General features: G+C 42.7%; 1 protein-coding gene across 2 annotated transcripts in view; it reads right to left on the reverse strand.

The window, feature by feature from the left end:
- Nucleotides 1-3,806: 3,806 nt before the first annotated feature.
- The window catches only part of Atp10b (ATPase phospholipid transporting 10B (putative)), a 270,605-nt gene continuing 246,685 nt past the window's right edge, over nucleotides 3,807-27,726 (reverse strand). For both annotated transcript variants that reach the window (XM_029557944.1, XM_017795231.2), the window contains 7 exons: nucleotides 26,182-26,258; nucleotides 24,424-24,549; nucleotides 19,189-19,389; nucleotides 17,296-17,376; nucleotides 15,653-15,757; nucleotides 10,962-11,149; nucleotides 3,807-5,407 (listed from right to left, as the gene is read on the reverse strand). In XM_029557944.1, the coding sequence (XP_029413804.1) occupies nucleotides 4,948-5,407; nucleotides 10,962-11,149; nucleotides 15,653-15,757; nucleotides 17,296-17,376; nucleotides 19,189-19,389; nucleotides 24,424-24,549; nucleotides 26,182-26,258 (1,238 nt within the window). In that variant the 3' untranslated portion in view covers nucleotides 3,807-4,947. The remainder of the gene's footprint in view (nucleotides 5,408-10,961; nucleotides 11,150-15,652; nucleotides 15,758-17,295; nucleotides 17,377-19,188; nucleotides 19,390-24,423; nucleotides 24,550-26,181; nucleotides 26,259-27,726) is intronic.

The following is a 27,726-nucleotide window of genomic DNA, read 5'->3' on the forward strand; positions in this document are numbered from 1 at the left end:
TCTTAGGCCCAGGGTTAGCGTTTTTTTTTTGTTTGTTTGTTTGTTTTGTTTTTTTTGGTCTTTTTGAGACAGGGTCTCCTTGTAGTCCAGCTGTCCTGGAACTCACTATGTAGACAAGGCTGGCCTCAAACTCACAAAGATCCGCCTGCCTCTGCCTCCTGAGTGCTAGGATTAAAGGCGTGCGCCACCACGCCCGGCTTTTTATTTATTTTTAAACTTGCAAACAGCTATGGAAAGTACTGGTATTTTTGCTGTCTGATGAAATGGTTGAAAAATGAGTGTCAGGAGATACTAATCCCAATCCTAAATTTATTTGGAAAATTGCTGGATGACTCCAGGCATATCTACTTATCTCTAACTTGGGTCAGTGACATGAAATGGTAACGTTCCCATCTGCAGGAATATCTTTTACTTTATTTTGTAAGAATACAGGTTAGCTGGAATAGGGATTGCTGTTGATCCTAAACAAAAATGTTTTCCATTACCTTCCCCAAACATGCACAAGTTTGGGCCCATTAACATTTTGTCACAGAGCTGGAAAGGCTAACAGGGCCCCACCCTTGAGGATCTGTAGGCAGCTATGGTTGCTACCAGAAAGAGGGACCTTTTCTTCAGTGGTATAGCCGTTGGTAAGGTGCTTTTATAAATAGCCCCTCAATCATGATCCTGTAGCTAACCAATTTTGTGAACCTTTGGTTCACAAAAAGTAGAAATATTTTCTTTAAACTTCGTTCAAGTGTCTGGTTGGCTAGCTTCTCTTTGCTCTTGTATCTGAGGAAACTTCTCTGTCCCCAGTGGTCTCCACCCCTGAGGTGCCTGAGTCACTTTGCTCGGGCTGCCCTGTGAGAAGTAAACGTCTCTTACAGACTTCTAGACAGAGAGTGCCTAGCTTCTCTTTGCTCTTGTATCTGAGGAAACTTATCTGTCCCTAGTGGTCTCCATCATCTGAGGAGCCTTCTGTCCCCAGTAGTCTCCATCATCTGAGGAGCCTTCCCCAGTGGTCTCCATCATCCGAGGAGCCTTCTGTCCCCAGTGGTCTCCATCATCTGAGGAGCCTTCCCCAGTGGTCTCCATCATCCGAGGAGCCTTCTGTCCCCAGTGGTCTCCATCATCCGAGGAGCCTTCTGTCCCCAGTGGTCTCCACCCCTGAGTCACTTTGCTTGGGCTGCCCTGTGAGAAGTAAACGTCTCTTACAGACTTCTAGACAGAGAGTGGCTGTGCCACTGTTCAGAGGTGGGGCTCTGAGGCAGTGCTGTGCTTGTAGGGAGCATGGGAGTCTCGGCTTGTTGCTTTATTTACATAGTAAGCAGCCATGTTCGTTGGGGGTAGGTGGACGTTTTGATGGAAGTGCTTGATTCTTAGTGTGATGAAGGTCTATGGGAAGGGGAGGTGTGTCCTTGTTCTGACCCCTCCCCTGACATTTGGAGGTGGTGGCTGCATTGTCCCTTCATTAAATATCTGCAGCTTCTTTTTAAAAAACATTGATTCATTTACATTTTAATTCGTATGAGTGTTTTTCCTGTAAGTGTACCACATGTATACAGTGCCCACAGAGGCCAGCAGTGGAAGTCAGCTGCCCTGGAACTTGAGTTTCAGACAGTTGTGATCTGCCATGTGGGTTCTGGGAACCCTGGGAACCTCTTCCTCTGCTCTTAACTGCTGAGCTATTGCCCAAGCTCCAGGTATCTGCAGCTTCTTAATGCTTTTTTAAAAAATTATTTTATGTATATGAGTGTATTTGCCTGCATGCCTGTAAGTGCACCCATGTTGTGCAATGCCCATGGAAGTTAGAACAGGGTGATGGATCCCCTGGAACTGGAGTTATGGATGGTTGTTAGCCTCCATGTGGGTACTGGGAACCAAACCCGGGTCCTCTGCAAGAGCAGCCAGTGCTCTTAACTGCTGAGCCATCTTTGCAGTTCCAACTTCTTAATACCTACTTATCTGAAAAAGGCAACCTAGGTTCTCAAAGAGCCTGGGAAGTTCATCATCTCCAGAAATGTACCACTGCCTTCCCAGTTTTTCACTCAGCCTCCTTAAAACCAATCCCATTTATGATCTTCTCTAGTGGCAGAGGTTACCGTGGTATCACATATCTGGCACCGGGGCACGTTAGGGAATGAATTTCCAGGATCCTTTCCTCACAGAATTTTTCATTCTTTGGCATTTATGTGTGAAATGGTGACTTAGATAGCTGCTTTGGATCCATCAGAGGTCATTTCTACACCATAATCACTGGGTCTCCACTGCAGGAAGCCCACTCAAGTGCAGTACCTCCTTTACTCCTGCTAGGTGGTGCCAGAAGGCTTCCAGAAGAAAGGATTCCTCCTGGATTGGGCGGCGTGGTGCCTGGTTTGGAGTAGCGAAGGACTTGGGAGAAATATTTTATGACATTTTAGTGCCTCGTTCAAGTTCTTCCTAAATGCTGGTATCATCCTTACTTACTGAAGTTTTTGTTGGGCTGTAACCATGTCCACCTGGCTGGACATAGTGTGGAATGGTCTCTCCCTAGGACCCACTGCCAGGCTGTGACAGAGCTGGATGGAATTCAGATACCTTCACCACTGTGAGACCCTGCCTTTCAAGAGAACATTATCTCGTGCTAGTTCCTACCTGCTCTCCAGCCTTACATAGGAGGTCAGAAGAGCAATAAGAGCTTCGGGTGGGCCGGCAACTATGAGAAACCATGTTTATTTCTTTATTTTTCTAAAAAATGATGACATTATGTCCAGTCAATAATAAAAAGATCACACACATAGAAAAATGTACTAAATACAACCACTAACATTATAGAGGAATAATTACAATTTTCCCTCTGAGTCAGATGGCACATTGGATGGTCACAGTTGCTTTGGGTCATGAAGAATGGCAAAAGTAGGTGACCCCTTGTTACCAAATGGCTTGGGTTCCCAGGATGCAGGAATTTGTAAGAACTGAACCATCCCAGGCAAACTGAGATGGTCGTTCAGGCAGAACAGGAGCAGCACCAGAATGGGGTGGGGGGTGGGGTGGGCAGCGCATGGCATTCAGAAGATGGGTCACATGTTCTGCCAAGTTTCCCATCACTTCTCTTCCCTTTGGAAGTGAAAATCCCCATGCCAAAGAGTTTCACCAGTGCAATTTGGACTTGAACCTTATTCCAAACCCAGGGCAGCTTAAACAGAATTTGCAAGTGTGGCTATCTGCTTCAAGACTCCTTAAAGAATACAAGGCAAGAGAGAATACTTGCATTCAGGCCTACTGGAGTCACTGCTCTGTTATTTTCTGGAATATTCTGTCTGGCTTTCTGGCTATTAGCATCAGGTAGGAGCCTCATAGGGAAAGGAGGGCACTGAGATCCAAGTTTTGATGGATCTCTTCACTTGAAACAACTCATAGTTGCCTAGTGTCTGTCTGTCCTCCATCTCCCCACCCCTTGCCTACTCACAGTCAACTTTATGTAGGATTCCCAAGTACCCACCTTTTGGATCATGCTGACATCATTATATGGCAACGGCAAGGAAAGAGATACAGCCTGCTAGCTTCAGGATGTGTGCCAGATGGCTCCTCTAGTCCTTGTTTTCCATGAGGTTGGGCAGGGGGTCAGTTTACTCTGCCATCTACCAACTTGATTAAGCTCTTTTGGGCATCTTTGCTGAGGAATCACTCAAGCAATAGGCCAACTTATGACTAGAGGCTATGATTTAGGTACAAAAGTTTGTTACAGTAGTTTCATCTATCCCTGGATGTTTTTCCTAATGTATGTATAGAGAGGAGGGCTTAAGAACACTCTCCAACTTATCTCCGAAGACTTGGGACAGGGAGGAGTTTCATCTAGCCCTGAGAGGAGGGCTTAAGAACACTCTCCAACTTATCTCCGAAGACTTGGGACAGGCTATTGCTGCCCACAGCAGATCCAGCTTCTCTTGAAAGCTTATTCGAACCCTGTCATCCATTCTTTTACTTAAATACTGTTTTGAATTCTTTAACATTTTTAGCTTTCATGACATCCTTTTCTTATGACTCAGTCTAGCTGAAGCATGGGCCACTGACAACCAGTGATGGCATTCAGGTATGCGCTGAATGAATGTGGGGTTTCACACCAGCCTGCTCCTTTAAGAAGTCATGGTTGGCTCATAGCTGATCTGTCATGTGGGTTTCTCCTGATGGCAGCTGTGCTAGGATTTGATTCTAAGAGTTGAATGAGGATGGGCAATTTTACTTCAAAATAAATATAATAGCTTTATGAAAAGGGTGCTATGTCCCCTTAGGCTATTCCCCAGATGGTGGGACATATGGTCTATTAGTTGAAATAAGGGTTTTTGGAATACTTTACTATATGTATTCTTCCTGCCTCCTACACAAATGTTAACACTACAACCCTCCTTAGTGTCTGGTACTGAGTACAAAGGTCATTTTCATCTTCGGATACAATTTTTCTGTGGCTTAGAGGAAGAAAGCAGATTGAACTCTGAATGGAAAGGATATTAGTCTGGACTTGGCCCACCCTGTAGTGACCTTGAGATGAAGTGCTTTTATGCATAGCTCTCTTCTGAAACTTGAACTCTTGGGGTGAGGAGATGGTCTGACAAGCCCAGTAACTTCCATATTCTGACGTATCTCCTAGGTGGAAATACTTGTGGGAGTCTTTGGATACTTACTGCCTGGTTGCATTCACAGGCTTTACCTACTTAGAAGGTCATAAGGATGTGCTTGGGCTAAAAACTCAAACACAATGCAACAAAAATATAATATCCAGTCACAGACTATTGTTATCAAGATAAAAACTAGAGGCCAATGGGCTTCCTAATCTGTTTCTGTCAATCTCCTTCATTTCCTCAAGGAAGTCAACCCTGATGAGAAAGAATAAAACTGTACATTCATTCCTCTATGAAGAAAAAGGGTACTAGGTTACTTGCCCAGTGATTGGGGGCCTCTTCTGAGTTTGTACCAATTTCTGCAGCCCCCTCATATGGTCAGTGAACTCTGAGACCTGCGATGGCTGTGTCTGCTTGAGAGTCGGGATACGTCCTTTGGTCCCACAGTCCTATCTGGCCCCAGAAGGTATTCCCCAGATGAGAGTTTAGCTGAGGTGTCTGCTGAGCATGCATCATCCCTGGAGTGCTCTCTACTGCATCTCTGACCCTGGAGAATCCATTCTTCAATGTGCTTCTGCCTCGGAGGGCTGGAGCACTTTGGGGTGCTGGTTCTTAAGTCCTTCTGTGGGACAGGTGGTGCTGGACGGCGTGGGGGCTGAGTCTGTGCAGGAGAGGGGGCAGGGGCAGAAGCAGGGGTAGGGGTAGGCCTATGTTTGCTTCTCCAGTTCTGGATTTCCAGGTTTCTTTTGTCTATTGGCAGCTTGTCAATTTTCTGAGCTTTTGAAATCAGAGACTTCCCGTAAGTCCCTTGTAGAGCCAGGAGAAAGTACCTAGTAGGCAATAAGAGAATAAAAGATATTTAAAAAATTAATTGACTTTTTGTGTATTTCATACAAAACATCTTAATGATCTTTATGGTCCCTTAATCATCTTTGTACACCCTTCCATAACCCCCCGCCCATCATATTTCATGCATTCTGTCATTTATGTTAAGGCCTAATGACTCAAGTAACTAGATGTGCAAGTTCATCGACTGGGGACTAGTTAGCTTATCTCGCGTCACTCCCTTGAAGAAGATCAACTCCCCCTCACCCAGCAGTAATCAGCTGCCAATAGTTCTTTGGCTAAGATTGGGGCCTACTGCTCATTTCCCCAGTTCTATGCTGCGTTTTTGACTGCTTGAGTTTGCGTAAGTCTTGTGCATGCTGACACCAAGATATATATATATTTTTAATTGCTGTTGACTTTCTAAATTTAATCATGGAAAGCGGCCTTAGAATCTAACTTCTCACCCAGGGCAAGATGACCCTTATTGAACTGTGAGTGATGGATCTCAAATCCAAGTGTGCATTCTGCAGATGATGAAAGCAGAACATGATCAACAAAATATAACAGCTAATACTCTGCACCAGGGCTGTTCTAAGTGCTTTGACTATTATCAGCTTATTCTGTCAATTACCCATGTGCTGGGTACAGTCAGGAACCATACAGTGATGCTCTGATAAATGATAGGACAACATGCAGTTGTGATCTCCTAAAGCTTAAATCACTTGGAGATGTTGCCAGCTTAGTTCACGTGAGTGTGTGCTGTGATGAAATTGTCTGATGATAAACAACGAATAATGCTACTTTTGCTTCCTTTTGTGTACAGCTGAGGAAACAGACTCAGTGATTTGTCCAAAGCCACACAGTGGTCAAAGCATAGTCAGACCCAAGCCTCTGGACCCACAGGTTTTCTTGTATCCACTCTGCACATGTGAATACTTTAATTTAGGCAAGTTTAATTGCTGTGCAATGCTAACTTTTTGTGGAATTTCATTTTCTAAGTACTTAAAAAATACATTGTTTTCATGAATCCACGTGACAGTTTTTTAACTTTAAAGAAATTTATTGAGAATTTTATACATGCACATAAGGTGTTTTGATCAAATCCATGACTACTCTCTCCCCTCCAACTCCTCCTGTATCTCCCCATCACTTTTTTCTGACAACTTCATGTACTCTTTCTTTCTTTTTTTTAATGGGGCTTTCTGCCACCCTAACATCCCCACTCTGAAGAGGTAACCCTAAAATCTTTTGGGGCTTAGATAAAAGCTCCCAAATACTTTTGACATGGTAAAAAGACCCCAAAGAAAAGTAGCCAGTTTCTTGGCTAAAAGTCAACATGTCCTTGGGTCTCTTAGCAACATACTCCATTCCAAAGACTGTGATAGTTTTATCATTGTCCAATGAGGAAACTGACACCCCCTTCCCCCGGTCCTGAAGTGGGAAGTGCACATCAGCTTGTAACATAGGTCATTCATGTTCCCCTTCCAGAGTGTTATCTAAAAACTAATCCATCTGGTCTGGAGGACATTTTAAAGTCCTCTAAGCAGAGGGGTCCCATTATTATATTTGAAAGTTGTATGGTGAACCCACAGGGGGCAAGGGTTTTCTGAAGACTGTAGTAGATCCCACAGGATCAGATCAAATTATCTCACGAGTAAGGAAATGATAGGGGCCATGTATATGCTTCAGCAAAGATTTGTCTTCTTGTCCTGAAACTTGAATTTCCTCAGTTTAAATCTTTTCCCCAAGCCACTGCCTTTCCTCTCCATCCATCTATTCAACAAATACTTGTCAAGTTCCCACAGTAAGCCAGGTCCTACAGAATTAAGCCTCAAACAAGAGGCTGTTATGTTGCACAAGAATATAGTTACAGATCAGTCAAGAGAAGGTCTAATACTTGGTCTCATCTGGAGACCATCCTGAGGAAGAAACAGGCTGAGGACTAGAGTTTGCACATGTAGGCGCAGGGGTGAGAAGCAAAACGTGGGCAAATTGGTGAGAGTCAGGAAATCTTTCCTTGATCAAGATGGGAGGAGTGGAACATGCAAGGACTGTGGGCTAGGATTTGGGTTTCGTGCTTTCTTGTAAAGGACATGGGAAGCCCTTGGCAGGTGACAAATGGATGACTAGAACAGACTCTGATACCTTAACAATAAGAAAAGTCTCAATAGGAGATAAATGATGTAATTTGGGGTGATAGGGGCACAGCCTGTCTATGCGGTGGCTATAGAAATAACAGATGCACTGTGAAATACCTAGCAAATAAAAATGTCAGGAGCTTAGCTGAAGGGAATTCTAAAGAGACTGGAATTTTGGACAGTTGTGATAATGGAGGGTAGAACCATGAATGGAGCTGTAGGTGTTTCCCACTTTTCTAATCATCTCCACTGGGTATAGGTAGTCTGAGTCGGCAGCTAGACAAATACAAGTGGAACTGAAAGAGAAATCTGTGTTAGGAATCATTTGTTAATAGGAAGTTAAGAGGCAAGAGAGCTTAAGACGAAGACTTGACACTCGCCATATCAAGGGTGTGAGTCACAAAGCAAAGAGGAGTGGGAAAAGAATCCAAGAATGTATATATCAAAGCCAAGGGAAGATGGTTCAAAGACTGTTGCTCTCTACTGTAGATAATTAAGAGGAATGCACTGGGGTTTAAGTTTACCACGTTACTCCTTTTTAAAAATCTTTAAAATGGTTTGCATATATCTGTTTCTAGTTGAAGGGAACATGTGCTGTCCTTTGTACTAGGTGAATTAACTAGACCAAGATTAGTGGTCTATTTGTCACAATACAGATAAGTAAACTCAATTCCAATAATGATAAATGTGACTAACAACTTTAAGCCAGTAACAGTTTTCTACAGCAAACATTCAATCGTGTAGTTGTCTGTAAACAAGAATTATTCTAAGGTTGTAAGTCAGGAGTTATAATACTGTTATAATACGTTCATTATCAGAAAAAAGAACTGTGACATTCTTGTTAAAAAGAATTAAATGGAAAGTCAACTTTGTTTATAATATAGATTAAGCAAAGATTTAGCCTATACACCATGGTCACTAGAAAATTCATATTTGCTAACCTTTCCCGACCTTATCCCTCATCTCTTTAGCAAGCTGTCAAGCTGATGCCTGGCTGTTCATTCCACATGTGCCAATGGTCCTTGCACATATTTCAAAGGCCTTTAGTAAGCTGCTGCTATAGTCTTGTATGACTCTAGTCCAAGTATGCTTTCTGGTAAGGCAGTAATAACAAACACAGGGTTTATTAATTATCCCAGAAAGACATGGAATAGAGACGTTCATGTTGGCTGGGCTTGATCTTACTGGCTTCTTCTTAAAAATCAGGGGAGAAAAATATCTAACTTTGGGGCTGGAGGGATGGCTCAGTGGTTAGGAGTGCTTGCTGTTCTTCCAGAGGAGCTGTGCTAGGCAGCTCACAACCACTAGTAACTCCAGATCAGGGGCTCTGGTGCCCTCTTCTGGCCTCCACAAGAACCTGCTCCTACGTGGCATGCACATACATACACACACAAAAATGTCTGTCATTTCTAATGACGTTTTCCAACAGAGGCTTGATCCTCATGGTCCCTCTTAGGGTTGTGCTGAAGAAGGGGCAGGGTGGAAAATGTATTCTCTGAGGCTTATGTTAATCTTAAATTTTCACTCATTCTAACATGCTAAGGATTCTCTGTGGATGCCAGTCATTTTCACTGCTGTGGCAGTCCAAGAGGTACCTGATGTATCCATAAGACCAGCAAAATTACAGTGGGAGCAAGGCTCTCTCTTATAAACAAGTAGGATGAGAACCATAGCTCTGCCTACGTTGTGGCAGAAAAAAGAAACTGTGACACTACACAGAATGAGCATCAAATGTAAGCTCCGCAGAGAGGCGTTATTATTCACTCTTCCTGGAAAAGGGGAAAGTAGAAGTTTTTAGGTTAGAAATGTCAGAAAACAGTATGTGGGTATGAATGATTTATCTGGCTAACAGAGTCTTTGTGTTTTAAACAAATTCAAGTGATATTAAAACGTTGGCTATTTTATGCAAAATTTAAATCCCTGAGAAAAATAGGAAGTTCTGCATTGCTTCATAGATCTTTCCTGTGACAACAGAAAGAAGTTCTGTCTTTCCATGCTATACTTCATGTGGCTTGCTGGGCTGCTTGCCTCTCGGACAGGCACCGAGGTGTGAGACTCCCTGGCTAACAGAAAAAGACTAAACAGTTTTTTAAGAATGTTTCTTGGGGCTGGAGAGAAGGTTCAGTGGTTAAGAGCATTGGCTGTTCTTGCAGAGGACCCAGGTTTGGTTCCAGCACCCACATGGCAGCTCACAATCATCTGTAATTCTAGTTCCAGGGGATCCAACACCCTCTTCTGGTCTCCACAGCATTGCATAACATGGGTGCACTTACATACATGCAGGTAAAATACTCATACACATATAATAAAAAAATAATAAAGTATTAAAAATGCTTCCTTACCACATAAAAATTTGTGAGTCAGGGATGTAGAATTATTATGCTCATATTACAGATGTCACAACTAAAGCACTGTGGCTGAACTGGGACTAGGGTTGGTGGTGTTTACCTCTTTGGCTCATTGTTTTTTCCTATCACGTTGCCTCTAGAAAACAGGCTCAAAGCTCCCATTAAATGACAAGTCATGGCTCTTAGTGTGATGGTTCATCTTCATTGTCACTGACTAAATTTAGAATCTTTACAGAGAATACCTCCGGGTGTATCTATGAGGGCATTTCCAGAGAGGTTTAGCTGAGGATGGAAGACACACCCTGAATGTGGGCTGGGGTCCAGGGCTGAATAAAAAAGGAGCAAGTGAGCCGAGCACCAGTATTCACCTCTCTCTGCTTCCTGACTGTATATGCGATGTGATCAGCTGTGACACATTCCTGCTGTCCTGACTTCCCTACCATGACAGACTTTGCTCTCAAACTGTGAGCCAGAATAAACTTTTCTTTCCTTTAAGTCGCGTTTGTCAGGTATTTTGTCACAGCAAGGAGAAGTGTGGCTAATATACCTGAGTTCTGAGAATCGAGTCCTTAGGGGGAGATTGGGAGTCTAAAAATTTATTTATTTAACTTAAAAAAGGTAGAAGATGAACAGATTTTTTTTATTATTTTTACTTTATGTGTATGTATGTATTGCCTGCATGTAGGTAAGTACACCCGTGTCGTGCAATGCCTGTGGAGGACCAAAGAGGCTGTTGGATCCCCTGGGACTGGGACAGTCCCCTGGGACAGTTGTTAGCTGCCATGTGGGTGCTGGGATTTGAACCCAGGTTTTCTGCAAGAACAACCAGTGTTCTTAACCACTGAGCCATCTCTCCAGCTTTAATTGGGAGTTTCAATCAATTATTTAAAATTTTGAGACAGGGCCTCCCTGCAGTCCTTTCTGACCTGGAATTCACTATGTAGACCAGGTTGGCCTTGATCTCACAGAGATCAGCCTGCCTCTGCCTCCTGAGTGTTGGGATTAAAGGTGTGCACTACCATACCCCGCACCAGTTGGGAGTTTGAAAGACATTGCCTAAGAACTCAAACCTTGGGAGAAGAGCCACCGCTGGTGTGAGGAGGCAGACGAGGTAGAATGTTGGATCAGAGAGCTGACTTTCCATCACCCAGTAGGGATTGGTTGGGCTGTTACAGGTGACGCAGGTACCATTGTACAGTAGAGATACCACGAAGTAGGCCAAAAAGCTGCCGAGGAGAATGAGCCCATGGAGGACAGTCTGCAGGGGACAAAGAAGAGGCCGTTGGAGGATCTGTTAGATTAGGGAGCAGCACTACTCAGTTAACTTTGTTTTAAATATTTTTGAAATAGAATACACACGTCAAACATTACAAAAATGAACAGCTTAATGGGTCTTTATAAAGCAAACATCCATGTTGCTCTACCCAGTTGGGTTGTGAAAACTAACTCAGCTATTAAATTTTTTAAAATTTATTGTTTTTATTTTATGTGTATGCATCTATTGCCTGCATGTAGGTAAGTGCACCCGTGCTGTGCAGTGCCTGTGGAGGTCAGAAGAGGCTGTCAGATCCCCTGGAACTGGAGTTATGGACAGTTGTTAGCTCCCAAGTGGGTGCTGGGATTCGAACCTGGGTGTTGTGCAAGAGCAACCAATGTTCTTAACCGCTGAGGCATCTCTCCAGCCCTAAAATTTGGATTTATGTTGACCTAGAGAAGAGATAGACTCTCCCTGATTCAACAACTTTCAAAAAGGAGATATGTTTTTCCTAATAATTTTAGTAGCTGACTCCTTTCAGAGAGTACTAGAAATCCCGATATCTACTGTGGAACCTGGCCTAGAGCTACATTAGGTGGATAAATGATGCTAAAACAATATTTCCTTTTTGGTTTTCTAAAGAGACGATCTCACTACATAGCCTAGGCTTCCCTTCAACTTGTGATCTCCCACCTCAGCCTCCTGAGAGCTGGTATTACAGGTGTGCAGCAACACACCCAGTAGTCTGTCCTCTCTTTAAAAGCAGATGGATACAGTAGTTTGGAAGAAGGGACTGAATGTTTACTCTGAATACCATTTACTATTGACAGGTTCCAACTGCAGCTAATCAGGAGACTGAGGTAGGAGAATTCTGAGTTCAAGGCTGGTATATACCACTTAGTGAGACCCTGTTTCAAAATATTAAAAGGTTTTGGGATATAGCTTACTGATGGTGTTTGCTTAGTGTGCACAGGGCCCTATTCAGTCCCATTATCACAACTCCCAAATAAACAAGGCCTGATTACACGGAGAAGGAATTTTGAAAGGTTAAAAAAGATATAATGATTAAGCAGGTTCTATACAGTAGAGTTTATTTGGGGGGAATATCTTGGTTTTTAGAATTGTAAATTACTGAAATCTTTCACGCATACTAAATCTTATAGATACAATTAAAATGCCCATATATCTCTTGCAAATGGCCTGCCTTTAATCTTGAATATAAATTTAGTGTTCATAATTTTTATGCATATTTTACCAACATGTTTATACCTGTCTTTATGGATACATTTTTACTTTATCGTAAGTATGTATCCCTTTTGCTTATTATGGGTTGGATATTTATGTCTAGTTCCATATTCATATGTTGAAGTGCTAAACCTCAACATAATAGTACTTGAAGATAGGGCTCTGAGGAGGTAGTTTTAGCACCCCTCATGAATAAGACAAGATACAAAATAAAAGATACCTCTCTTGCTTGCTCTTCCTCCCAGTGATGTGCAATATAGCTAAAAGACAGCTGTATACCATCTGGGATGAAGGCTCTCCCCAGACAATGGCTAGACCAAGATGCTGAGTTTGGACATCAAACCTCCAAAACTGTAATAAATCACCTTTGGGTCTTTAAACCACACAATCAATGGCATTTGTTATGACAGCTTGAGCAGACGAAGGTAATTCTGCAAACTCTCACTCAACAGTATAATCTGATGATCTATTTCTAGCTTACTCATTTTGACTGCAGATGCTCCTTGACTTATGACAAGGTTGTCATATAAACCTATTGTAAGTAGAAAATATTGTGAGCTGCAAGTGCTTCATATGATGCCTAATCCCTGAACATCACAGCTTAGCAGTGCAGTACCCTGTAGAAAATGGATTGCTTACCACTGTGATTACAAAGCTCCTACCAAGAGTGTCCCACTGCATATTGCTAGCCCAGGGAAAGATCCAAGTTTAAGTTGGGCCTATGCGTATTCTGTGTTATGAATGTACCACAGTGGATTTTCCTGTTGATGAACATTTTAGGCTCTTTCTGGATTTTTTTCTATTAAAAACAGTGCCACAGCAAACACACTCAGATGTATTTCCTTACCTACGTGCAGGCTTGTCTGCAGGGTGCATACTTAGAAGTGATACTCTGTCATAGGCGATAAGTTCTTTAAACTCTTCCAGCTGTTTTCGAATCACCCTTTAGAGTAGTGAGAGTTCCTTGGTTATAGGTTTCTATTCTTAACACACTGCTGAGCTGGTTTGCTATTTATTCAGGATTTTTTAAAACAGCTATGTTAGTGAAATCATTGTAGCATTTTCTTTCCTTGAGCTGCCTATGTTCATGTGGCATTACAGTTACTCTAGCCATGGACTATACATTGTTATAGTTTGAATGTTTGTGTTCCTCTAAAGTTCTGATGTGTCTATATATTCAAGGCCTCATTTGAGAGCACTAGGAGGCGGGACCTTTGGGGACATGATTGCACCAGAAGGGCTTTGTCCAATGAATGGATTAATGCTTTTATAATTGTAGGGAGTGCCCTTTGCTATTTTACTGAGGGGACACAGTGTTTTAGTGTTCATCCCTTTGCCTCCCCCACCTGTAGAGGGTGCAGTAAGAACAAACCATCTTGGGGTTAGAGAGCAATCCCTCTCCCCTTTCCTTGCTCCCAAAACACTGAGGTTGTCAATGGTTTGATCTTGGACTTTGAGTTTTCCAGAAACATGAAAAGTTCTATTCTTTACAAATTATCTACTTTTAGATATTTTTTTACAGCAACATAAACAGATTAAGACATGTATCTTTCCTTGGTTTTTCTAGTCCATGAAAAAATTGATATAAAATAGAAATTGCTTGTGCATTAAGTTTAGGTAAAGATTTCTAAAATTCTCTCGGTTTAATGTTTTTGGGGACAGGATTTAGCGTATTTTTATTTGTTGCGTGATCTTGACATTTTGGTAAATTTTAGGTTTTAACAAAATTTCAAAACATACAATTAAAAAATTTTAAAAATTAAAAAAAATTTATTATTTTTTATGTATACAAATGTATTGCCTGCATGTATGTGAGTGCACCTGTGTTGTGCAATGCCACGGAGGTCAGAAGAGTGTCATCACCCCAATTACTATAATGGTTCTGTGTTGTCTCCTGAATCTGCTTAGAGTTTGGTTTTAATGAAGTTTTGTGGATCACACTTTGTCATCACACTGATTTTTCTTTTTATCATTGCTTGAACCTTTTCACATGTTTTTCTTCTTTTAAGTTCCTCAAGTTGCACTTTTTTCATCCTTTTGTTTTCAATAGGTAAAGTCTTCTCTGGCTTCCTGTTATTGCTTATTTCTAATTCTGTTACGGAAGATGGTTTTTAAGATTCTCTTTCAAATTCTTGTTGGCTACTGTCTAGAGCCTGTGACTGTGGTGGGAGGTGGGGGATAAATTCCCTCATGTTGAGCCTACTTGGGGACGTTTTCAAACTTTTAGTACATATGCTTTCAGAGAGAGTCATTTCAATGAGACTAAGGACAGACCTTTCTGGACTGTGGTTTTCACATACCATTAAATCTGTTTAACACATACATTATTAACAAGCTGGTTAAAGACTCTAGGGTCAGATTTCCAGGGTTCAAAACTTGTTTCTCCTTTGAACTGCTTAGAACCAGTTTCTTAACCTTGTTGCATCTAGTTCTAAATCTGTAAAGTGGGAATATAAAAGATCCAACCAATGAGCTCTGTGAAGCTAAATGAGGTAATATATGCAAATCATGTAGCTCAATACTTGGCTTGTAATTTTAAGCTCTTTATAGTTGTTATTGACTAGAAAATTCAGCGAGGTGGCATTGCATTTATTCATTATTATTTAATATGTGTGTACACATGTATATGTCAGTGTCTGCAGGCTAGGGGTCAACGTCCAGTAGCTTCCTCAATCACTCTCGACCATGTATTTTGTAATAGGGCCTTTTACTGGACAATAAAGTTCACTGACTAAACTAGACCAAATGTCTACCACCCCAGTGCTGGGATTGCAGATGTGCACCATGTCTGGCTTTCATGTGGATGCTGGGGCTCAAACTCGGGTTCTTATACTTGCTGAGCAAGCACACCACTGACTGATCCATCTCCTCAGCCTGCCTTCTCAGATATGATACTTGCTTGAGATGTGGTATCTTAAAATTAAATGGTAATAGTCTTGTCTATACAACTTCAGGCTAACCTTTCCTATCCGCAACAGTCCTGAGCAGTCCATCATTATTATCTGGTTTTGGAACTATTGGGGGAACTATTTGGAACTTTATTGGGGGGGGGTCAGTGTTATCATCCTGGCTGTATGTTGAGGCCAGGAAGGCTAGCATCTTCACCAGTCTCACTGTCTTACAGACAGGCAGGCACAGCTAGAAGCTCAGAATGGATTGACTGAGTGGACCAATAGCACAGAGTGGAGCTACTCAGAACTTTGAGTGCAATCAATGAACAAGGACACAATTTTTAAGCCAAACAGGCTCTGGGACCCTTACCCATGTCTTCATCTCCATTGCCTGGTGCAAGAGGATGGTGGTGAGGGAGATGGTGTTGATTGGAGTTCCAAAGGTAAAGACATCTATATCGGAGCCTCTGTAGGTCTGCAGAGGAGGAACAAACAGGTACTGTTAGGTAGGCAGACAGGAACTTAAGGGTGTGCTTTTGAAACAATAATTATAAAACATCAATAAAGACAAGAATCAAAGGAAAGGAGAGAAGAGGGTGAGGTGAACTGACCAAGATGGTAAATGCCTGGATGGGATTAAATTGTTTAGAAACATGTTTGTCCAGGTGAGGGTTTGGAAACTACTGTGGTTCTCTAGGTTCTATGCTTATTGCTGAGGATATGTATGTCCACCTTCAAGGAGTTTATGGTCTATTAGGCAGGGTAGATGTGATGTACTTTAAGAGGTAAGTGCTATGGTAGAGGAATGGATTAGGTACCCTGGGAATATGGAAGAGGTTTATCAGCTAAAACCAGATTAAGAAACAGGAACTACAGTCCAGGCAGAGGTCAAGTCTAGGGATGAGTAGGGTGGATACAGAACTCCCAAGAGTCCTGCAAAGTTCTGTTGCAGGAGATGCAAGAAGAGGCCTGGTCAGGGAGGTATTGCATGACAGGAAATATGAAGGAGGTTTAGAAGATGTCTGCCTCTCCTGGCTTATGCTAACTACAAAATTGAGGTCAGAGGCTGGGTTAGTACTGTTTAGCTGGTGACACTCTGTGTCCCAGGGGCCTGGTTCCTCCAAGAGGCAGGGCCTGCTGTGGAGAATTGACTGCAGAGAGTTAGCCATGGAGGGGCTTCTGGGTGTCATCTTGGGACAGAAGCCGGAGTGGAGCACAGCAGTGGGCGCCTGGAGAGAAAGATGGCCTGGCACCCACGTGGCCGCTAAAGGGGGCATTTACTGACCTGGGGCAAGACTGTGGGCCCAAGATGCGTGGGTGAAAGTTGAGGGACACTATGGGCAGGCATGAAACGATCTGGATCTAGAACAGGCCCAGCCACAGTGCTGAGTTTCGGGTATTCCTGTCTTTGTAAGTTCCTCCATTTCCCTCCCTCCCTACCCAAGATATAAAATGAAAAATTCAGTTAAAAGTATGTTATGTGGTTTGTCCCACAGTGCTCTGAGCAAGAGAGCCTGAAAAAAGTGAGGGTGGGTCAAACAGCGAGAAGCCGAAAATTTAGTGGGACGTACTGGCTCACATACTGGCCTCTGGTATGATGACAAGTTCCCTGTGCATTTGGTGTCTAAGATAATGTATCTTTTATTAACAAAACTTGCTGACTTAGCCTTGGAAATACAAATCTATGTAAGTCAAGGGTCATAAATTCAAATACAGGAAGGACTCAATAAATGAATGAAGAAATCCAGGCGTAAGACAGAGGGGAACACTGGTGACCTTGGCCTCCTATAACATGATTCCCATCTAAGCAGGGCTATGAGTCAACACTAGATTTTTTTTCCACAAGAGGATAATAACCCAGTGTAAACACCTCCTTAAACACTGTGTTGGATACCACCAATCATGAATTTGGAGTCTGAATTATATAAAGACACCATTTGTTTGGAATTTTATATCACTAAGACCAACCTCACACTGTAATTTAGGTGAGTAGGAAGGGACTATATGACTTACCAAGTAAGGAATAAAGAAACAGACAAGGCTCTGGTAGAATGCATCCGCCATGGAAATCCAGAATACTGATAGGTTGTAGCTCTGCCAGCAAAGAATACACCTGTAGTTAGTAGCCTCCAGGCAAGCCTCTGATCTTTGCAAGCATCTTCCTTGTGTGTGGTTGGCCAATGGCATGACACTTCGAATACCTCTCATCTGAGCTGTAGAAGAATGGAGTCCCAGCTCGGCCACTCACATGTTACCTTGTGAAAATCACAAGCTTTCCTGAAAACTGGTTTCTTTTTCCATAAAATGTGGAGTTCAAGAGCACTAAATGTATTTGTGCCTTGGTATCTAGAAAGTGCTATTACTACTGTTCATCAGCTCTATCACGAATACTGCTACAAGCTCGGTGCATGTAGGCAGTCTAAAGTTACTAAGTGCCATCTGAGGGAGAGCTCATTCACAGATCAGGATCATGGCTCCCAAGACACAGAGCCAGCTGCTTCAGAGATAAGCTTTCTCATTTTGTGCTTCCCTCTTCTACCTTCCTGGGTAAAGGAAAACATGTTTTACTGCATAAGATTTTTATTTGAATGGTAGATACCCAAGGTCTACATTATGCAGCCAGCATACCTATGGGAAAAGTAAAAGTCAAAGTAGAAGAGCCCGAGTTGGGCTTTGCTATCCCCCCATCTGCGTTTCATACTAATTTAGGTTAACTACTGGGGCTGATGTATTTCTTTCTTTTCTGTCTTGGGGTTAGGACTTGGCTTAATGCTTTGGCTGTGTACAAAAAAATCAACAGCTCTTAAACACCACGTATGGCTTTGCCTTCCTTTGTCCAAGGTCTCAAGTACTGTACTTTGAAACACTCTCCCGAAACTAGCCAATGTTGCTTTTGTCTCCTCTTTCCTCCTTGTCTGTGCCTGGACTAGCCTGAGCTCCTGGATTATGTCTTCAAATCATTCAGAGATGCAGAGTAGCCTCTCTGAACTTTCCAGAAACTCACCTGATGGTTTCTTCCAGAAAGTTCTAGCTCTATGTTCTTAAAGCCTAAGTTCTGCCTTCCTCTGTGTGAAGTAGAAGCATTCATCTGTGAGTGCCTTACCCAGTGATGAGCAAACCAGCTGTTAGTCATAGGGGTCCCCAAACCAGGTGCTGCGGTTTGTACATGGTTGGAATGCATCCCCCAAGGGCTTTGGTGTTGGAGGCTTGGACCCCAGTGTGGCAATGTTGGGAGGTGACAGAATCTTTAAGTGGTAGAGGTTAGGGGGAGGTTGTTAGGAAACTGAAGGTGCTTTCTTAGAAGTGATTATTGCTGGCTGCACAGTGAGCAAGTTCCCAGGAGAGTTAGAAGCAAGCCTCAGCCCTGAATATCACTAGCCTCCTCTCTCACCAGGTGATCTCTTTTTGAATTTATTCCCACCACGAGGCCATTTCCATTTTCTGATGGAGCCAAGGAGGCCGAACAGATGGAGCTTCCTTATCTCAGACTTTTAGTCTCAAAATTATGAGCTCAATAAAATCTGGTTAAGTATTACCTAGCTCTAGTATTTTTTTAGAGAAACAGAAAGTGGACTCCTAATGAGGTCTTGATGTACCTCACAACCTGGAGGGATGGGATCTTTCTGCATGTGCTTCCGCCTCTAGCTAGGGAAATCACAGATTAACTTGTGATATAATTAAGAGCTTATTAAAAATATACTCATTGGTCTTGTCCAACACTCTTAGCAGCAAATGAGAAACAGGCTGGGTTGCTCAAAGTCGAATGGGAAGTCAGTGACTGAGTTGTGGCCAGTGCCACAGTGCCTCTGACCCCTAGCCCAGTGCTCTTTCTCTGACCTGCAGGGAACCTGCCAAAGTCAGGGAGAAGATGAAGGCACCCATCCTGTTCCTGCCCAAGCCCCTCACCTCAGAGTTCTGTCCGCTCTTGTAAAGTTCAGGCAGTGCCAGGAGTGTTTCTGCAGACACATCTTTATCGAGGACTCCAAAGATAATGGGAGGCAAGGAAGTGAAGAAGAGATTGAAGAATATCAGCTGCCAGTGATCGATCATGGTGGAGCCGGAGAACCCACAGAAGAACTGGTACCAGAAGAGCAGATTGACATAGCACTGCAAGGCAGAAAGTGTGCCTTCGTGAGTCAGGTCCCGGCATGCCTCGGGCTGTCAGCTGCTGCCTAGCGGCTCTGGCAAGTCACCTACGCTCTTTGGCTTCTGACTCCTCATTCACAGCAGGCAGGGTTATGGACAGACTGGGCTAACAACCCTCTAAGCAGATGCTTTTACTAATTCTATTGCTATTACTGCCGATGTTATCCATGTTCTTCAGGACCTGAAGAGGACTCCTGTAGTGTGTTAAATGTATGATACTACTCCTATAGTGTGATGGTGAAGAGCCCAGGTTGGGGAAGCAGAGAGGCCTGGTTTAAAGTTCCCCAGGTATTTTGATGACTGTGAGATTTTGTGTAAATGACTTAATCTTTCTGAAAATCATTTTGTTACCTATCAGGGCACTAATACATGAATGGTAGCCCCATGAAAATAAAAGAAGCAAGGGGGGAGTGGGTGATAGAAATCTGTGGACTTCTAGGTCAGATAGTGGACTAGAGTTTGCCTCTGTGAGAGGAAGAGTAAGAAACAGAGGAACATCTCTGGAAATGCAAGAAGGAAGTGAAAGGATACTGGTAAACAGCAAGAACAGAGATGCGCTGTGCAGAGAAGCAAGACACACACAGCCTTGGCTCGAGGACCCTGGTGGAGGGAGGGCATTTAGAAGCTGTTTCCAAAAGCTAAACCACATGAAATCCAGGCAGTTCCACAACTCATGACAAGCTGACAGCCCACATGAGTTTCAAATTCAAGGTGCTTTGGTGAGACGGTGATTCCTCCAGTCGATGGGTGGGCCGTGGAAACAAGTAACGTTTTGCCACACCGTATGATTCTAAGGACAGCAACTATGTGCCATATCGAAAGTAAATTTAGTGTTAAAAATTGAGCTCCCTTGGGGTCCTGAGGTCAGGGACCGCCTTATATCAAGGGCCTCAATTTGGCCCTTAGGTGAGGGAAGGCCCAGAGAGGTAGTTGTGGAGAGCAGGAACGCTGGACACTGACCAGCTGAAGGGGGGTGGCCCAGGCTGGGAACAGCATAAGGGGAAGAAAAGACGACTTGATCAACTGGGAATTACTCTTTAGTTTGGTGATAGCTCTGAGGCCAGTGGTTAGATCAAATTCTGGAGCTACCTACCTACTGTAGAGCCCAAGACCTCTGAAGTTCCCTGGTTGAGCATGATATCCACAACAGGGAGATTAATACGGAGGAGGCCTTGAAACGATGAAGGTGGGTCCTCTGCCTATACCAGTTCTGTAACCACAGCTCCCACATTCCCAATGCGCTTGGGAGACCCCCCACCCCTGCCACTAAAGCAGCCACCCCAGAGTGAGAGAACCTGAACAGCCACAGCCGTAGAATGCAAAACAAAGTAAGGAAAACAGGCATTCTGAGACATCAGAACTCAGACTCAGAAACATCATGAGCCATAGGAAAGCTTAAGAGTTCACAGCTACACCGACCCTTGTCCCCTCTACATGCATAACTAGTAATCCTTAATTTATGGACCCAGAAAGGTGCTTCATCATTTTTTTTTTTTACTTTTAAAATGTGATTCTTTTTTAATCTACCAATTCAGTACAGTCTATGCATTTTCAGCAGCTCCCCCCCGCCTTGGGTTATTTTTTATTTTTGCCTGCTGTTTCCTTTTTCCTCCTCTCTATATTTAGTAGTATTTTCACTTTACTAGATCAACCAACTTAAAATATTTTTAGATGTCTTTTTTCCCCTCACTATGAATGGGATGAAGCTCACTATGTAGACCATGTTAGTCTTAAACTCTTAGAGATTCACCTACTTCTGCCTCCCGAGTGCTGGGATTAAAGGAGTGTGCCACCACGCCTCTCTATGTTTTTCATTTTCCTTGTACATTGATCTAATTTTGGTTCTCCATGAAATTGAGAAATTCCAGGTCTGAGGCAAAGACATGGGTGTCTTACGAGAAATTACTGAGGAGATTTGTGTCAAATCAGCACTCATTTCTTAACTCCTGGGTCATTGTTTCTGTTTTTTTTTTTTTTTTTGAGACAAGGTCTTTCTAGGTATCTCATACTGACTTTGAACTCTCGGTCCTCTTACCTTAGCCTCCTGAGAACTGGGATTAAGGTGTGTGCCACCACACATGACATGATCTCTTATTTTCAAGAGGCTATTAGTATTTCTAATATTAACATGTGAACATTATCATTTCATTCTAATAGTAGCTACAGTCCTTTCTTTGACTTCTGCATTAGTTCCTTTTCTGTTGCTACAATAAAGCAAGACCAAGGAAGCTTATAGAAGGAAAGTGTTTTTGGCTTATGGCTCTGAGGGATAAGAGCCTCTCATGGCTAGGAGGCACAGCAGCAGGGGCAGTTAGAGCAGAAAGCTGAGCGCTCATGTCATCAAGTGCATGCAGGAATCAGACAAACAAAGGGGGACAAGGCTATGAACTCTTCCTGTGGGGGCCCTTCTCGTCCAAACCACCACAGCTTCTTTGTGCACCGTGTGTGAGATACACCTTTATAGCACATCACCATATTGCTATATAGTGAATTAGATATGTAATACACCTTATAATTTGTCTTTACCACCTGTGAGGTTATTGCTAATAGCACTATTATTAATGTATATTAATATGGGGCTGGAGAGATGGCACAGTGGTTAAGAGCACTGGTTGTTCTTGCAGAAGACCCAGAATCAAATCCCAGCACCCACATGATGGCTAACAACCATCTATAACTCCAATTCTGGGGGATCCAACAACCTCTTCTGTCCTCCATGGGTATTGTATAACATGGGTGTACTTGCATACATGCATGCATACACATTGTGCTGGATAGCTTTAGTATCAACTTGACATATCTGGGTTGAGGGAGCCTCAATTGGGGAATTGCCTCTATTGGACTGGCCCATGGCCATGTCTGTGGGGAATCTTCTTGATGAGTGATGTGGCAGAGCCCAGCCCACTGTGGGTGGTGCCACCCTTGGGCTCCCTGATGAACTGTGACCTGGGAAATGTAAGATAAATAAACCCTTTCCTCCCCAAGTTGGTAGTGGTCAGAGAGTTTTGTCACAGCAATGAAGAGACAAACTAGGACACACATATAATAAAAATAAAGCAAAAAATTAAAATAATGTATAACAATACAATAGCAATGATATGATTAGCCCCAGTCAATAAACAAGTTTCTGAGATATTCAGCTTTGACCATGTTGAGAGCTAGAAATAAGCACCCAAAGTTTCTAAGCTCTGGGTCTTTCCTGGTCCCATCTTTGGATTTATGCACTAAGATTCTTCTAGACATCTATGGCCTACAAAGAATAAAACATGTGCATTCTAGCTTTTGCAGAAAGAAGCTTGCTGCCCCAATGCAGACACCAAGTCTCAGGAGGACAGGGAAAACTTTCTGGCTCAGTATTCACACTATGATCATTGTCTAGCATCTAGCATGCTAACTACCACAGAGCAGACATTCAGTAGCTATTTGAATAGGTGAAATAAATCTTTGTTTTTTATCCCTGACACTCATCCTGAAGTTTTCACATTACAGAGTATATCCTTCTTCCTGAGGCCATGCGAGATGCTGCCCGCTTCCCACTCCTCCTGGTTTCAGTCTTTGCATCTGGCAGGGAGTACACTGAACCCCATAACCATGTTGCTGAGATTGGATGCCTGTTCTTCCTCCCAAGAAGCTCCAGTATGGTAATTAATTCATTGTTCAAAGTTCAGAGCAGTCAGGGTTTTAATCCCCTCTGGAAGTCATAGTTTTGCACCCTCTAATTGCAGTGGGGAGATAATGTAGCATCAGTATCATGATTTTGAGCCTGGTGATGTGCTAGAAATGAGCATCATTTAAGCTCTGAGACTGTGGCTGATGTTTCCTTTCTGTTTCACAAACTTAATGCAGAGAAGGCGCTGTGCTTATTTAAAAGAATGATTCCTTGGCTGCCAAAAATTGTTTTAAACAGGGTATTTTGAATTCTAAGTAAATAATCTTTCATCCTCAGAGTGGATTTCAAGTCAACTGGAGTGACTTGTTTGCATAGACTTGCTGAGATAATATTACCATCCAGTTGATTGGATTTACATTATTTTTTTGTCATGCTCTCCATTTACATATGCATGGAATTTTTCACAGTGAGGCTCATTCCTGAGTTAGGATGACTGTGTCAGAGTCTGAAAGTTTGGGGACAATGGAGCAAGAGGAAAAAATATACAATTTTATAAGCTAAAGTATTTGCCTTCCATCACCCTGGTCTTAATCCTCCATTTTTCCTTATATAAAGAAGAATCATATTTGGAGACATATGGAGATCATTCAAAGGTCCTTGAACTAGGTGATAAAAAACTCAATTGTTAGCTTCATCCCTTAGTCCAGGTCTGCTTTCATAGCTTTCTATACCTACTATTAATCATGCACTTTTAAAACAAGAGCTTCTGATAATTTTAGTTCCTCAGTGTGTACTTGTTTGGGGGCCTCATCAGCAGGATATATAGTACTGTCACAGACCCCAGACCTACAATCAATGGACCATGAACAGAAACCTCCAGAACTGTGAGCCAAAATAAACCTTCTCTCATTTTAAGTTGCTCACCCTAGTACAGTAACAGACTGCTGACTAACAGAGAACATATTTGAGAAAGGTCCTATTGCCACCTGCATTTTATGGATGGAGAAACTGAGGTTTAGAGACATTATCAAATATGGGAATATGGATTGGGACCTAATGTACCTGACTCCAGAATCCATGGTCATTAGCATTCATGCTATCTCTACGTGCCAGGTGCTTTCCACACGGCATTGCCACTTCTCACAATAACTTCACACAAAGCTTTAGCATCCCCCAGTCCCCTTTTTAAAATCATAGAAGAAACTATGGCCTAGAGAAATGAACAGTGTTGCCCAAAGTTAAAGAGATTATAAGAGACAAGCCTGAGATCCCAAATCCAGCTCGTTCTAACTGATTTCCTTGTGCTCAAAGGTTCACTACCATGAAGACAGAACTCTTGCAAGGATGGAGAGGTCCGTGTGGGAAGTTACGCTGCGGCTACTCACCACATTCTTGTAGAAGTAGTATACCACCATCCTGGCCAGGCGTGAGTAACACCAGTGTCCATGCACAAGCAGCAGCTTCTTGAGGTGACTGAAGCGGGAGATGGCAAAGTCACTGGACATGACAGCCTGAGGAGAAGAGCAGAGGCATCATTTCCACTCATGGCCATCAATGCCCCACTCTCTGGAGGACAGTGTTCTCTAGTCTATGTCTGTGGCTGTGAGGATCTGAATGATCCCTTGTCATTATGTGGCCACTCTTGGGTAGACCTTTGGATTCTGACATCTCTGCCTCTCTTCTTAGAAACCTAAATGTTACCAGAATCCAAGAAAGGCAAGCCAGAAGGGACCAGCACTCTAGTTTGATCCATTTTTTCCAACTATTTGTCTGGCAGGCTTTTGTTAAGGCCCAGTGCAGGCTCTGTTTTAGGGATGAACCAGAGAACTGTAGCTTCCAGCAGGTGATTCTCAAACCCCCGAATACCCTCGGTCACCTAAGCAGGCCATTGGAATCATTCAACAACGGTACTGATGTGCGGTAGTTCATTTATGTGGTGCCATCTTGTCTGCCTTTGGGATTATTCATAATAAGACACACTCTAGAGGAACTTTTAAGAATATGAGGTTTTGGGGCTGGAGAGATGACTCAGTGGTTAAGAGCACCGACTGCTCTTCCAGAGGACCTGGGTTCGATTCCCAATACCCACATGGCTGCTAATGACCATCCATAACTCCAGTTCCAGGGGATCCGATGCCCTTTTCTGACCGCCATGGACATTGTATGAGACAGGTGTACTTACACATATGCAGGCAATATACTCATATACATAAAAGTAGAAGTAATAAAATGCTATAAAAATAAACATGTTTGGACATGCCTGGTTAGAAATCTTGGTCTGATACTTTTCCAGGTTATTTTCACTTTTGGAGCCTCCATTTCCCTAACTGAAAAATGAAATGACAATCCCTAAAACACAATGTTCGTAGTGATTAGTAAATAAATTCCATGAGATAATATGCATAATAAATGTGAAATATCATTGCTGGCATGGGGTAAGTGCCCAAAAGGTGACAGGACTGTTCTGTGGCCGCTTCTGATTCTCAGCAACAACTTTGTGCAACATCTTCCCTGGTGGTGAGACTACAATCATTGATGGTTCAAAATAACAAAATGGGGTCTGTTTTAAGTGGGAAAGAAAAGCATCTTACTTTAGTAAGCTTGAACAAGCTGAATTTTGAATGAATTATGTATACTATGAAAGTGTATCAAATAATTTGTGTCAATAAAATGCTTTCAAATGTCCTCTGTCTGTCAGTCATTCCTTATGGAGGCCGAAGGAAGGATGTGTGTAATCAAAGGCTTCTATTTTGGGTGCTTTTCAGCCTTAGAATATCTAGCACTCAGGGGAATCAGAGGCAGGCAGATCTCTGTGAGTTTGAGGCCAGCCTCGTCTACACATCTAGTTCCAGGCCAGCTGGGATTACATAGTGACACCTTGTCTCAATAAATAAGTAAAGAATAGAATGGAATACAGCTCTCATTGCCTTTTGTAAAAAATCAAACATATTTGATCTCTACTGTTGAAGGACTGAGCAGTGGGATGTGGTGATGGAGCTCATGGAGCCATGGAAAACCCCCGACTTTCAGTTAGGAATTCTATAAAGTTCAAAGGAGAGTCCCTTGAGCACTGTGGAATGTTTCTCAAATCTCCAGTAAGGATAAAGAAGGGCAGAGAGCAGACCAGTTGAAGGGCACAATACCTGCATGCCTTCCTGCCCAGATATTCCAATGCCAATGTCAGCTGCTTGGATCATGCTTACATCATTTGCTCCATCACCTGAAAGAGAGATATGTGATGTCTTTATTCCTAGTCCAACTGTTCAGTGATGAGCTGGCTCAGAGTGCCCCATTTGCACCCAGTTGAATCCTTTTAATGTGTCTCTATATAGTCCCATAGGATGTCACTGCTAGAGTATTTCAGTTGAAAGTCTAAGTGTTGTCCATGAACAAGAAGACCTACTTTTATCCTTATCACTCAATGAGTATTTCTTATTTTTTTCCTCAGTGGTGATCAAGGGAGTTATGAGTAATCCTTTACAGTTTATAAAAAAGGCCTTTTCTGGTGCTAAAATGGATTTTACTGATGAGAAAATTTGCAATTTGACCAATATAGAGACTTGGCAAGAGCAATTCTATCTAGTGAAGAGACGCAGGAGAACTGGAACTCGGATCTTTCCAATTATAGGGCTCTTATGGCTTTGATGCGAAGTGTCCCCTAAAAGACTCACATGTTGATGGCTGGGTCCCTAGTTGGATCCAATCACTGAGAACTGATTAGGTCATGGAGGCTGTGACTTTATCACTGCATCAATCTACTGATAGATTCATAATTTGATGGGATTATTGGGGGCTGGTTGGAGGGGGCTGGTTGGAGGGAATGGGTGACTTGGGCATGTCTCCCAGGCCAGTTCCTGCCTGTCTCTCACGCAGTTGCCATGAGATAAGCAGCTCCGTTTCTCTACATTCCCACTACCATGAGTTTTCTGTGTATGTGGTACTAGAGACAGAACCTAGGTCCTCACAGATGCTAGGCAAGCACCCTGCCATGGAGTCTCAATCTTAATGTATCCACCAAGACGCTCTGCCTCACTTTAGGAGAGAGCAGCGCAGCCATCCAATTGTGGACTGACACCAACAAAACAGTTCTTCCATTTAAACTGTTTATAACAGATACTTAATCATGGTGACAAACAGACTAACACAAGCACCAACACCCTTCTTTAGCTTTGTGTGATTTGAATCTCTACTTTATCAAAGTAACTGGACTGTTTGGACAGCAAAATCATCAGAGATTGAATGATGCCCAGAAGTGAACTGAATTATTTAAGGAAACTGGAGGTAAGGCCATTAAATACCACACACACACACATACACACACACACACACACACACACACACACACACACACCCTCCTATACCAGGATGTTAAATATCTTCCTGTGATAAGATGAATACTCTGTATCTATACTGTCCAATATAGAAACTGCTGCCATATTATGGCTACTGAAGTGTGGCTGGAGAAATTCGGTATAAGTAGCCACATACCGCTCTCTACTTATCTCTGAGTACAGTCAGCTCTTTGCAGAGCCTGATTCTCCCTTAATGCTTCAGTTTTTAAGTCAAAGCTCGGCAAACTAAAGGGCAGATAATAAATATTTCAGACTTCTCAAGCCACAAAGCAAAATAAAATTGTTACTGCTGAGAAGCTTATAGCTACAACATTTACATTTAAAAATATAGAAATT

This window comes from Nannospalax galili, unplaced genomic scaffold, assembly GCF_000622305.1.
Source record: "Nannospalax galili isolate Female #2095 unplaced genomic scaffold, S.galili_v1.0 scaffold667, whole genome shotgun sequence".
Classification (NCBI taxonomy): domain Eukaryota; kingdom Metazoa; phylum Chordata; class Mammalia; order Rodentia; family Spalacidae; genus Nannospalax; species Nannospalax galili.